Source organism: Rhinolophus hipposideros (genome assembly GCF_964194185.1).
Source record: "Rhinolophus hipposideros genome assembly, chromosome: 5".
Classification (NCBI taxonomy): domain Eukaryota; kingdom Metazoa; phylum Chordata; class Mammalia; order Chiroptera; family Rhinolophidae; genus Rhinolophus; species Rhinolophus hipposideros.
Window position 1 is genome coordinate 91,890,529 of NC_138051.1, and position 12,665 is coordinate 91,903,193.

General features: G+C 37.6%; 1 protein-coding gene across 1 annotated transcript in view; it reads right to left on the bottom strand.

Annotated features, from left to right (window-relative positions):
- The window catches only part of CATSPERB (cation channel sperm associated auxiliary subunit beta), a gene marked incomplete at its 5' end in the record, with an annotated part of 68,620 nt that overhangs the window by 29,174 nt on the left and 26,781 nt on the right, over positions 1-12,665 (bottom strand). Inside the window, 6 exons of the mRNA XM_081048930.1 lie at positions 1,389-1,543; positions 6,293-6,437; positions 8,651-8,803; positions 10,163-10,315; positions 11,305-11,351; positions 11,616-11,682. Of these exons, the coding sequence (XP_080905056.1) occupies positions 1,389-1,543; positions 6,293-6,437; positions 8,651-8,803; positions 10,163-10,315; positions 11,305-11,351; positions 11,616-11,682 (720 nt within the window). The remainder of the gene's footprint in view (positions 1-1,388; positions 1,544-6,292; positions 6,438-8,650; positions 8,804-10,162; positions 10,316-11,304; positions 11,352-11,615; positions 11,683-12,665) is intronic.

Sequence of the window (12,665 nt, forward strand, 5' to 3'; positions counted from 1 at the left end):
AGTCTGAAAAGGCTGCGAATGCTTTAGAATTCTGTATGACATTCTAGCCTGGGGGTGCCAAGAATATCCCATGAAAAGTGTGTGCAAGTCCAGTGAAAGGTAACATAGTGACTAAAAAGTATAGTCGAGGCCCTGGGACCTGTGGCCTGGTTGGATGTCTGAGTCCAATAACTACCGTGTGAAAGAGGTAATTTGGGGTAAATTATTTGGCTTTCCTCTGCCTCACTTCCTTATCGGTAACATGAGGATCCATAGTTGTCCCAAAGAGTAAGAGCTCACAACAGTGCCGGGCAGGCTCAGGGTCAAATAAAGGCTAGTGATTCTTTTTATCCAGACAGAACACATAGTTTGTTTGGGGGAAGGGAGATGATAGTATTGAGTGTGAGTTCCTTGAACTCATCCTGAGTATAAACCTCTCTTGGCTTTTGATTGTCATAATTTAAACTTTCATCTAAGAGAGCTAAGCTATGTCATACAAATTGTGAAGTGGGTGAAAAATTACGGCGACTACTTTTTTGGTTAGTTCTATCCTCCCATTCATGTCATTGGATTTGTATCTCTGCAGAGCTCACACCACAGACTAGCAAATACACAGGGAGTCACGTGGTGGCATCTTACTGTCATAAGGAAGTCTCATGTCACCCTCTATGAATATCTCAGACAAAAGAAATGAAAACACCGTCCTCTCAGCTGCCGCTTTGGCCTGGTCATTGGGAATGTTCTATTACAACTAGTCATCCTTTTTTCTATTTCCTTTAGGCCAAAGGGCAGGTTTCATTAAACCCCAGTCAAAACATCTGTTTGATTCTTTACCAGTGTATTGATAAGAGTCCATTTGCATGACCGTCCACACAAGGATGAGTTCGTAGGCATATGTGCCTTCACAAGTAGCATATTAGACATAAAAATTATTAGAAAAATCTGTATGTAGTATCATCAATAACTCCTTCCCATGTTATCATTAGAAAAGGAATAAATGAGGGGGTCAGGGTTAATATAAAAGAGAAGGGTAAACCAGTATGAAAAACAGAACTTGTGTTTCTTCCGGTCAATCTTGGGAGGTAGAAGATCAAACCCACCATGTACCTGGGTTGGCAGGAATGGGTCTAGCTTGGAATATCTGGTTGGGTTTTGCTGTGTAGATATTTGTCTGAAGATACCCTGGGTGGAGTTACATCTGTATAACCCAGTATGGGACTTGGAAGGTTTGGGAGATGCTCTCTGGTATACGAGTATGGAGGTTTTTCCTTTAGTTAAATAGAGCAAAGTGCCTTAATAAGAGTTTGTCCCAAGGAATCTGCTTTCTTAGTTTCCCATTATTCTGTGTACATAATGTGGCATCTATTCATAAAACAGGGCAAACTATTTCAATGCATTATATCACTGACCTGTCCAAAAATACCTTTAGAATTTCCAAAGGCTGCACGTGATCTACCAGCTTCAAAATGATCTGGAGTCAGTTTATGTATGAATCCCATGTGGTCATAGTATAATGTGAAAATTTTATCAGTAATAGATCCAATTTCAGTATATCTTTCCAATCCTATCAGGATAGAAACAGAGGTCTCTTGATAATTGATATACCACAACTAGAGAACTTTTAATACTATCTTTTGTAAAAACTCCTTCATTTAAACTAAGAGGTGGGAGTAGGTCTCTGAGATGCCAGAAGTAGTAATACAGATATTCGTCTCCGTTGAGTCCCTGGAAAGTCTTTTCCAGGCTCCAATTCATTACAGAACCTGGTCGCTGAAGTAGGTGAAGGATCGATAGAGTGAGCGTATGTTAAAGACGTCTGGAAGGAAAGAAGTCAGCTCCCCAGTAATGGAGTCTCTCCCTAACGCCGAAGTCAGGTTCCTGATAGGTAGGTAGAAGGCAATGAGAAAACAACCCTCAGGACAGCAAGGGGAATTAGCAGTAGAGACCACTGAATCATAAACTACAAGAAGACTAATACGTTGATCCAAATTTGCTATGATCAAACTCACTATGCTTCTCTGATGCCTTAGGGCAGCACGGTGGGAGGTTCTGGGAAACATGTGGTAAGACAGCAGCATTCACTTAACCAAACAAACACAGATCCAGAGAAAAGAGAAAGCCCCTTGAATGGAGGATGGAGTCCGAGTGAAAGCTCAGGTCTCAGGATGCAAAAGGCTGATTTCCACACACAACCTGCCCACCTAACATGCCCTAGCTCAGCCTGGCTCTCCCAAGAGGTCCATTGTCCCCTCCCTGACCCCTAAACGCGGGAGTGCCCCAGCACTCTGTTCTTATATCTCTTCTCTCATTATCTCTGGAGATCTCGTCCAGTTTTAGGATTTAAAATTCATCTTTATGTGGATGATTCCTAATTTCAACCTCCCGCCTCATTCTCTTCCCTGCACTCCAGACTTACATATCCAACTGCTCCAGGTCCATGTCCATCAGGGATCCCAAACTGAACTCGTCCTAATGCTCACTCACACCTCTTCCATCCTTAGCCTTCCTCATCCACATCAATGGCCACTGCATCATCCCTGCTGCTCAGTCCAAAAACCTTGGTGTCATTCTTAATTCCTCTCTCTCTCACACCTTACACCTAATCCATCAGCAAGTCCTATTGAGTTTACCCTCAGAATACACACAGAACCTAACCACTTGTACCGCTAGCACCCTCTACAAGCCAGTACGATATATAGAAAGAGATTTATTATGGGGAATTAGCTCATGCAGTTATGGAGGCTGAGAAGTCCTACCATCTGCCATCTGGAAGCCAGGGGACCTGATGGTGTAACTCCCAGTCAGAGGCCAAAGGCCTGAGAACTGGGGGACCACTGATGTAAGTCCCCATCCAAGGGCAGAAGATGACCAATGTCCCAGCTCAAGGAGACAGGCGGGAAGCCACCAGGGTAAATTCTTCTTTCCTCTACCTTTTTGTTCTACTCAGGTCCTTAAAGGACTGGATGACGCCCACCCGCATTGGGGAGGGCAGTCTCCTTTACTGTGTTCACAATTCAAAAGTTAATCTCATCCAGAAACATCCTCACAGACACACCCAGAAATAATGTTTAATCTGGGTACCCCTTGGCCCAGTCAAGTTGACATGTAAAATTAACCATTACAATTGCTAAGGTTCAATATGTCCTATTTCATCTATAGACATAAGGTATCTTTTTTTTCATATTTTAACATCTTGTAAATTGAGACACGTTTTATAACTGAAGTGTCTTACAACCATTGTCCGCCAGGTGGCACTCACGCCATTGTGGTCAATTGGCTAGAACGGCCTGTGTGTCATCTGAGCTCTTTATATTGCCATGACTTTGAGTTTCCTGAATCACTGGTGTAGCACATATTGAGTTTTGTTGCTGCTTAAAATGCTTTTAAAAATATGACATTATAATTAGGCATTGAAACAGTTATGCAGCAAGAGAGGAAAACAGTGGGGCTCATATTTGTCAATAAAGCAAAATGGGACTGGAAGAATTATCACAATTCCAAATTTTCTTGTATGATCACTACAGACTACTTTCCAGGACATTAAGAAGGAAGAAATCCACAAGTAGATAAAATTGCATTATGTTTTGTTACTGAGATAATATGCAAAATTTGTCTTATCACACACCAACCAGTGCAACTACAGGCACGGGAAATAATGTCAGAGAAATCCATCAGGATCACTGTTCAAACGCTGTGTTCAAGTTCAATTGGAAGAGTTTTTCTTTTTTTGTTTTAATAGAACAAGATGGATCTTATAATCAACAAACCTCCGATTTGATGAACTACAGTGTTTATAACATTCTTCTATTGGCTTTGCCTATGAATAACTGGGTGAGTTGCCTCCAAATTCTTAGGCAATATTATTTTTCTCTTAAGGTTCTTTAGAGGAATATGTGATATTATTCATTGTTGCAGCAGAGAAATCCAAGGCAGGCTTGATTTTTTTGTGCCTTTAAAATTGATTTACGTTCTCTGTTTCAAATAATTCAGAAGTGTTTTTGCTTTTATTACTGGGTTTGATTTGGGTTTAAAAAAATTAATGTCTAATAAGACATTAATTTTAGACATTATCAATTCTTGGTTTCCTTTATTCGCCTTCTTTTCAGTATTTATCCATTCATCCATATCAAAATGCTACAGTGTGCCAGGAAGTTTCGGTAACAGAGAGAAACACAGAGCCACCACCTGTGTTCATGCCTGGAAATTCCTACGATTTGCGGCTTCTCAATCATCAGCATCTATATTTGTCATTTTTGATTCTTTCCATTTACTTGTTCATTCTACACATGGACATGTTTCTACAGTTTATATCTATAATTTGTAAGAGTTTAGAATGTATATTGCCAACTTAGTTCAGTTTTCTTAGGTGTTATTATTTTTACTCTCTCCAAAGTCATCTTGCTGAGTCTATTTTGATTTTGTTTCACAGTATGTGCTGTCTATTCTCTATTTGCCAGTTCCTTCAGAGCCATTCTCAGGCTTTCTTTTTCATGTCTGGTGCCCTGGAAGGCTAACCTCTATGAACTGCAGTACTTTCCAGCTGGCTTCTGATTGGGTTTGGCCAATGAAAGGCTAACAGGAGATAAGAAGAAAGGAAGGAGAGAGAAGTCTGTCTATCTACTATCTATCTATCTATCTATCTATCTATCTATCTATCTATCTATCTATCTATCTATCTATCATCTATCTAACTATCTATCTATCATCTACCTATCTATCATCATCTATTTATTTGTATTACCCCTTTAATCAAAGGGACTGTAATCACTTTCTCCCATTGGTAGTCTCTGGATATTTTAATATTATTGTTGGTTCCTTTAACTCTGTCCACTGCTCTACAAATAGTGCCCTCTCAGGTGAAACACTTGAGTGGAATAATGTTTCCTGCCAGGACTGTAACCGATAAGGTATTTTTTTATCAGAAATGTCCCTGGAAACCAGAGTATCTGGGTGGGATTCTGGGACTGAGTGCCATATTTGAGGAATGCACAGAGGACTTCTTATGTCTGGTGCATACTGCGACACTGGCAGTGCACATAGCAAGCAAAGGCGTCACAATTACTCAGATTATTACTGGTAGTAGCATGGGATGGAGGGCGTGTGGAGGGCAAGACTATAGGAGATGAAATGGGGTGGCTGGACTTGATTACAATGACAATCATGGTTTTCTACAAAGATTGTGGGGTGATATGACTTTTATGGATATACTGGAGAGCTTACCAAAAAAAAAAAAAAAAAAAAGGAAGAAAGAAAACAAGCTTATGGCCTTCAATATCCAACTCAAGGCCAGAGTAAAAAACCTGACAGCTGTACAGGAAAAAAAAAAAAAACTTGACATCACACCATACACACAAAATTAGAAGTTTTACATAGATCTACACAAGAAATCAAAAACAATGCATCTGCTAGAAGAAAACAGGAGACTCTCTTCATAACTTTGGAATAGGCAAAAATTTCTTAACAGGATATAAGAAGCGAAGAGCACGAACCATAAAAGACTGATAAATTTAACTTTTAAAAATTAATAATTTTGTCCATCAAAAGACACCATGAAGAGAAAACAAAAGACAAGCAACTGGTTGGGAAAAGATGTTTGCAAGTCATATTTTTAAAAAAGGACTCATATCCATAATACATTAAAAAAAACTCATAAAAATCAATAAGAAAAAGTCAATCCAATTAAAACTTGATTGAAAAACTTGAGGAGATAATTTAACAAAAAAGATAAAATTGGCCAATGATCATCTAAAAGTGTGCTCAACATTATTTTTCATGCAAACTGAACCTTCAATGAGATAACATTACATACTCAGCATGATGGCTTCCTATTTAAAAGACTAACTAATTGCTGAGAAGGGGGAGCAACTAATTGCTGAGAAGGAGGAGCAACTGGAATTCCTTCATATTACTGGTAGGACAGTAAATTGATAAGATTACTTTCAGAAGAGTTGGAAGCACTTAATTGTTTTTCACAATAAATAGGGATTTACTGTTTAAAGGGTATAGAATTTCAGTTTTACAAGATAGAAAGAGTTCTGGAGATGGATGGTGGTAAGGGCTACAGAACATTTTGAATATATTTAATACCACTGAGCCACACACTTTAAACTGGTTAAGATGGTAAATTTTCTGTTATGTGTATTTTACCACAGTTAAAAAAATATTTTAAAAAATCTATCACCCCTAATAAGTTTGAGACGTTAGGAATAGTTGATTAATATGGCAGATTTTTTTTTTTTTCATGTATCTTCTAATCTGGCTCCTCTAACCTGGCTCACAACAGTGCTTACACCAAGAAAAGTGAATTCCTCACCGGCTTTCGTCAAGTAAACCTTTCCACTCTGGGAAACAAAAGTAATATCGGAAGTATAAAAACTATGATAAGTATTCTTTATGATATCGTCATGAAAGTCAGCCAATAATTCGAAAGTGTGGCCACCATCCATTGAAAGCCATACCTAAGGGAATAAAAACACAACTCATTAAACAGCAGCCATGTAACAGCAATTACCTACCAGCCTAATCTTCCTACGTAAGAAAATTCATGCAGCATGGTTTTTCCCATATGCCCACAGCTGTATTTCTCTCTCTCTCTCTCTCTCTCTCTCTCTCTCTCTCTCTCTCTCTCTCTCTCTCTCTCACACACACACACACACACACACACACACACACACACACACAGACTCCTCACTTACTTGGTCTACTCTCTGTTTCCTTCCTAGAGTTTGTATGACAGCATATATGGTAGTCTCAGGTCTACACAGTATGCATGGTGAATGTAAAAAGGAACGAAGTTATTCTCATCATCTTCCAAATGGGCTTCCCTTGTTCATACAAGGATGAGGTACTGGGTGTATTTGAATATGGGGGAGAGAGTTTACCCAATCCTTACAGGAGACTTCAAGTTCTAGGCATTTGGCAAATATGTATGTAAACATGTTTTATGGGGAAAAGCCCCTTGACAGTTGCAAGGGTGCGTCCTGGGAACCTTCTAAATACTCAAATGTACTCTACCATGGTATGTAAGTTTCTCCAGTGCCTCATCTTTTGGTAAGAAGATAAATCACATCATATATTGGCTGAATCCTGCTTGGTACACCTTTTAATAGTCTCAGTTTTATTCAAATGAAGATTTCTGATTTTTAAATTTCTTTTTAAAAATTAATTTTAATGACAAGTTATATCTGAAAATAGGCTTTTCTTAAATTTAAAACATTATAATGTGGCTGAAGTTTCTTTGACCACCATCCAAATAATTCTCCTTTTAGACCTCATCTGATATAATCATGGTCTCTTCTATCCCTTCCCAGAGGCAACGACCTTAATCGGTTTGAAACCGTACATATTTACATTCACATATACAGAGGGTGCCAAAAAAACCCGCATACTCACTTTAAGAAAGGAAAACTGTATTAAAATTGTAATACTCCATATATACTGATAACAAAAGATGAATACAAGTCACATTGGACTTCTGCAATTACAAGACGTGCTCAAAGTAGTTACCATCAGCGTAATTTTAATACAGTTTTTTGTCAATTTAGCTATTGGGTTGTCTTTTTTGTGTTGCTTTGTAGGAATTCTTTATATATTCTTACATTTCAGTCTTTCTCAGTTAAATGTGTTACAAGTCATCTCCCAATTTGTATTTTCACTTCTTACAGTGTCTTTAATGAACAGAATTCTCCTCCTCCTACTCCTCCTTCTCCTCCTTTTCCATCTTTTTTGTTCCTTTTTAGTAAATTGTATGTATCTTTTAGATTTTCTATATAGACAATCAAATATCTTTACAAGTAAATAGTTTGCTACTTTTTAATATTCGTGACTTTAATTTCTTAATTTTTTTCTTTGTCTTATTGCATTTCCTTCTGTATACTCTTTTACCTCTTAATAATTTCTTGGTAGAATTCTAACTGTGGTTAAATACAACTCTCTGTCTTCTATATTACGTGTGAACCCCCACAGTTGAATGTGGAGAAGAACATTTAATAATGATGAAATGGTCAGACTTTGAATTCATGAGCACAAAGCTCAAGCAGTCATTCTTAGTTCCCTTAATCACCTCACTCTCCTAGCAACTGTATCACTCTGTTTTCTCTCTCTTCAAATTCCCAACATTCTTCTTCCATCCTCACTCTCAAATAATAACTTTTACTTTTTGTTGAGAAAAGAGAAGATAAATTTCCAATCCTTCCATTACAGCATCTACCCCTAGACTCTTCCTTCCCTCCTGGTACTGTATGATAATTGTCCTCCTAAGGACAATTTCTCCACCAGGGCATGACTCTCATCTCCTCTCACCTATTTAGAAACATCACTCCTGAAATTTTTCCTCTCTCTCTCTTTCTTGCATCATTAATTGCCCCCTCCTACTGAATAATTTCCATCAGCACACAGCGTAATGCCTCCTATCTTTTTTAAAAAAAACTCTTCTCTTGACCACCCTTCCTTCTTCAACATTGCCCCATTTCATTGCTCCACTTTTCAGCAAAAATTTGCAAAAGATTTGTTTGCGTTCCTTGTCTCTAATTCCTCTCCTCTCATTCTCTCTTCATCGGGCTTTCCACCTCTCTGATCAGCGACTGTTCTTTACTTGATGTAGAACCCTCTTGGCATAGAGGACGTGAATGAGCCACCCGACCCCAGCGTGTGAAATTTCATGTGTACTCACCTGATTACCATAAGCATACAGAAAATGGCTTCGGGGATGGAACATCATTCCAACAGGAGAAGAGAATGATGAAGGAAATGTGAAAGATGGATATTTTAGTTTTAATCTTGGTTTGTTATTTCTTAGGATGCGTATAGAGACAGTGATCTCTTTCTAGAAACACATAAAGCATGAGCAAGTCATAAGAATTTTTCCATGAATAATACTAGTCTATCTTCCAATTTTTAGATGGGGATACACGCTTTGACACAGCCTAGAACTGGAAGGTTTAGTAACCATCGAGATCTCTTTCCTTTTTCTCCCTCACCATATGTATCCATCTTACAGCTGTCAAATATGAAGTTTGGAAGATTAAATAATCTGTCCAAGATTCAATAATAAATAACAGAAAGATTGAACTTGGCAGAAAGACTCCAGTGCCCACACTCATAGCTATCATGTCAAACTTAAAAGTGTGGAGACCTGGGCCACACTGCTATTGGATCGTGACCTTGAAGGGGACAAGAATATGCACCCCAAGATATGCCACTTTGGTATAAAGATTATTTTAAGCTGAAGACATTTGAGATCCAACAGATGTAGAAAAAAGCCTTTCCTTATCTGACTAAAAGAAGCAACTTCTAGAAAATAAGACTGTCATAAATTCTTCCTCAGGGCAGATCTACTCCCAGAAGGGAGAATGTGAATAAAGCCTACCCCGATTCCCCCTTCAGGGAAGTTTTATCATCCCAAAGGAGACAAGAGAGACCACTCATACTTGTATAAACAAACATGATCATAAACTTTATTATTTCCTCTTTGTTCTCCCGTAAACCCATTATCTTTTCACCTGTTTTTCCTTCCATGCCTTTCTCATCCCCCTTTAACCTATTAAGATGGTATATAACCCCCAAATTTTCATCATCTATTTGAGTTACTCCTCACTGACTTTCACCCGCCTGTATGTGCACTGTGTGCATAAATAAACTGTTTTCTTTTCTCCTGTTATGCTGTCTTCTGCCAGATTAATTTGTAGGGCCCCAATTACTGAACCTAAGAGGGTAGAGACAAATTAATTTTTTCCCCCTAGAACCATAAGGGTAGCGCTGAACTTACATGTATTTTTAATGGCTCTAAGAAAAATTTGAATTCACAGCTGGTGTTAAGACCCTTTGGAATAGAAAACAGAAATCTGTGGCAATTTAATGTTTTTGTTCCTCTAAAATAACCACTTTTATGAAACCTTAAATTTATACAGACCTAACTCAGCTTATATTCTCCAGGAGAAAAGCAAAGAAGAATCACTATGCAAATAGCATCAGAGTCTTCATTTTCATCAAATGACAATCAGAGGCAAGAAATCTTTAAAGCATCTGTAAAGCATCTGTATTCTTAACCATAAATAATTTTGCTGTGGCTAATTTTGTCCACCTCTACTGCCAAAGATCACATGAATTTTGAAATAAGTGTTGCTTTGGTAAATTTTCATTACTGTCATGTCAACAGTAGTCACCTCCGGGCTGTAAGGCCTACCTGGTGACTTAAGAGGTAGACTCCACAACTGTGGTCTTGGTCAACGAGAAAGGTGATGACAGTTGAGAGACCAGGTTTTATTCCATGTGAAATGTGAGGTAAGCAAGGTAACCATTCAAGAAATGGCTCATTACTATAAAAACAAGTGCTTGCCTACAAAAAGAGAAAGGAAAAGTTAATGCTGTTCTTTTTTATTTTTATTTTTTTTGCAAACAATTTACTGCTAGACTTCTCAGATATTTTGATATACTTAAGTGCATAGTGCATTTTTTTTATTATTGTTAGTTTCAGATGTATAAAACAATGTAATAGCTAGACATTTATACCCCTCGCAAAGTGATAACCCCCCTCCCTCAATCTACTATCCCTCTGACATCACACACAGCCGTTACATTTCCACTGTCACTATTCCTTGTGAATACATATATATAGATATATATACATATATAGATATATATTGATATATATCTATACATATTAAATTATAGTTAACATTTGTTAATGCCGTTTTTGACATATAAGTTCTAGTGAGTTCTCTTAAGCAATGAACCACTGGGGTTGTCCTGACTGACTACAAATAACAGTGGTAAACGTTTCATGTCTGTGGTTCTCTTCTGGGGGATGTGAGTCTAGAAGACACTGCAAAGCATCCCTTTCTGGAATGGACTGTTTTTCTAGAACCACTGTGTAGGTCTAGATTTAACATAATTAGGTAATTACCAATAAACCCAAGTAGAGACAATACTGGGAGCAGAGTCGTTGTTAAGCCTTTCAGTCTACAGAACAGCCTTTTTTTCTTTCTTTCTTTTTTTATTAATTTTATTGGGTAACAATGTGTTTTGCCCAGAACCCATTAGCTCCAAGTCAAGTTGTTGTCCTTCAATCTAGTTGTGGAGGGCACAGCTCAGCTCCAAGTCCAGTTGCTGTTGTGCGGGATGGGAGGAGGGCGGGAGGCGGGGGGAGGGCACAGCCCACCATCCCATGCAGGAATGGAACCAGCCACCTTGTTGTTAAGAGCTCCCGAGCGCTCTAACCAACTGAGCCATCTGGCCGCCTCAGAACTGCCATTTTTTAGATGAACAACAATCCATGAAATCATGGACGATAACATTTCTTACCTTTTAAAATATTCAATGCCATACCTCACTTAAGGTCCTGTTTTTCTCAAAGGTGATGGTAACATAGTCAACTATAAAATATAAAGGTATGGGAATTACAAGCGGCACCTCTATTTCTCAGCATACCATTAAGTACACGCGAATCCGTTTCCTGGCCCTTACATCAGATCCTATTGTCTCAGATTTACATTGATTTTTTCCCCTTAGTTTTAGGCCAATAACTTATACAGAACAAAATCTACCTCTACATTTTATTCCATTTTTATTTTATGTCATTTTATTTAATCTATAGATGCTGAAAAAAGCCTGTTAATATTGCTTTAACTAAAATTTACCTTCAAAGCGTTCTCTGTTTGCAAAGCATCTTTCATTATACCACAATTTTCCTTTCACATAGTCAACCTACACAAATAAATAATAAATAAATACATACACACATACATAAATAGTTAATTAATTGGTGTAGGTAATGTGTGGACTTAATTAAGGCTTCAAATAGGAAAATCATTTCAAAATTTAAAAGTTTGATAGTTCAGGAATACGAGGCAAATAGAGAGAGAAAAGAGATATGCAAATAAAACTAAAGGTTGGAGAATGAAGACAATAAACAAGAATAGGCTCTTTGAACAACAGACCAAAAAAAGAATAAAATTTTTTTTGTCACATAAATTAGCCTGTGTTAACGAAAGATGTTGCAGTCTTTGAACTGTCTTTTTGAAGCTAGCAGACATGATTAACCTTTCATCACAGTCAAAATGGATCACATGTTCATCTTTTATTCTTCGTTAGGTGCAGCTAGGCTTAAGGAGTCTGCACAGAACCCGGAGAGCAGAAAGGAGCAGTAAGAAAAAAGCCACAAAAATACAAGTTTCGAAAAACTGGTCATAAGAGAGAAACTTCCAAGAAAGGGAGATTGTGTATGTTGGGTATTAATGAGATGCAAGAGCTTGAGAAAGTTTTGTTATAGGAAGATTCTGACGTTCAAATTATTATTGAAACAAAAGGGAGACCTTTTTACATTTTTATAGGTCAGGAATGAAATCTATATCATCCGTACATTATAACCCTTTCCAACATTCTAAAATTGATAGTCGTGATAGCTGGACAACTCTGTGAATACGTAACAGCCCATGAACTGTACTCCTTAAATGAATGAATTTTATGCTATATGAATTATATGTTGATAAAACAGCTAAATGTACAAACAAAAAAAACTTTTTAAAACAGAATGGACAACAATTTATTTGAATGGTGTGGTATCTTCAAGCTAAGGTGTTAGATCGAATGAAACTTTTGCATTCTTATATAAATCTTCAGGTCTGCAGGATATCATAATTACCATTTTTAATATCTGGGCCATTAATAAAGAATCTTTATTGGGCCCT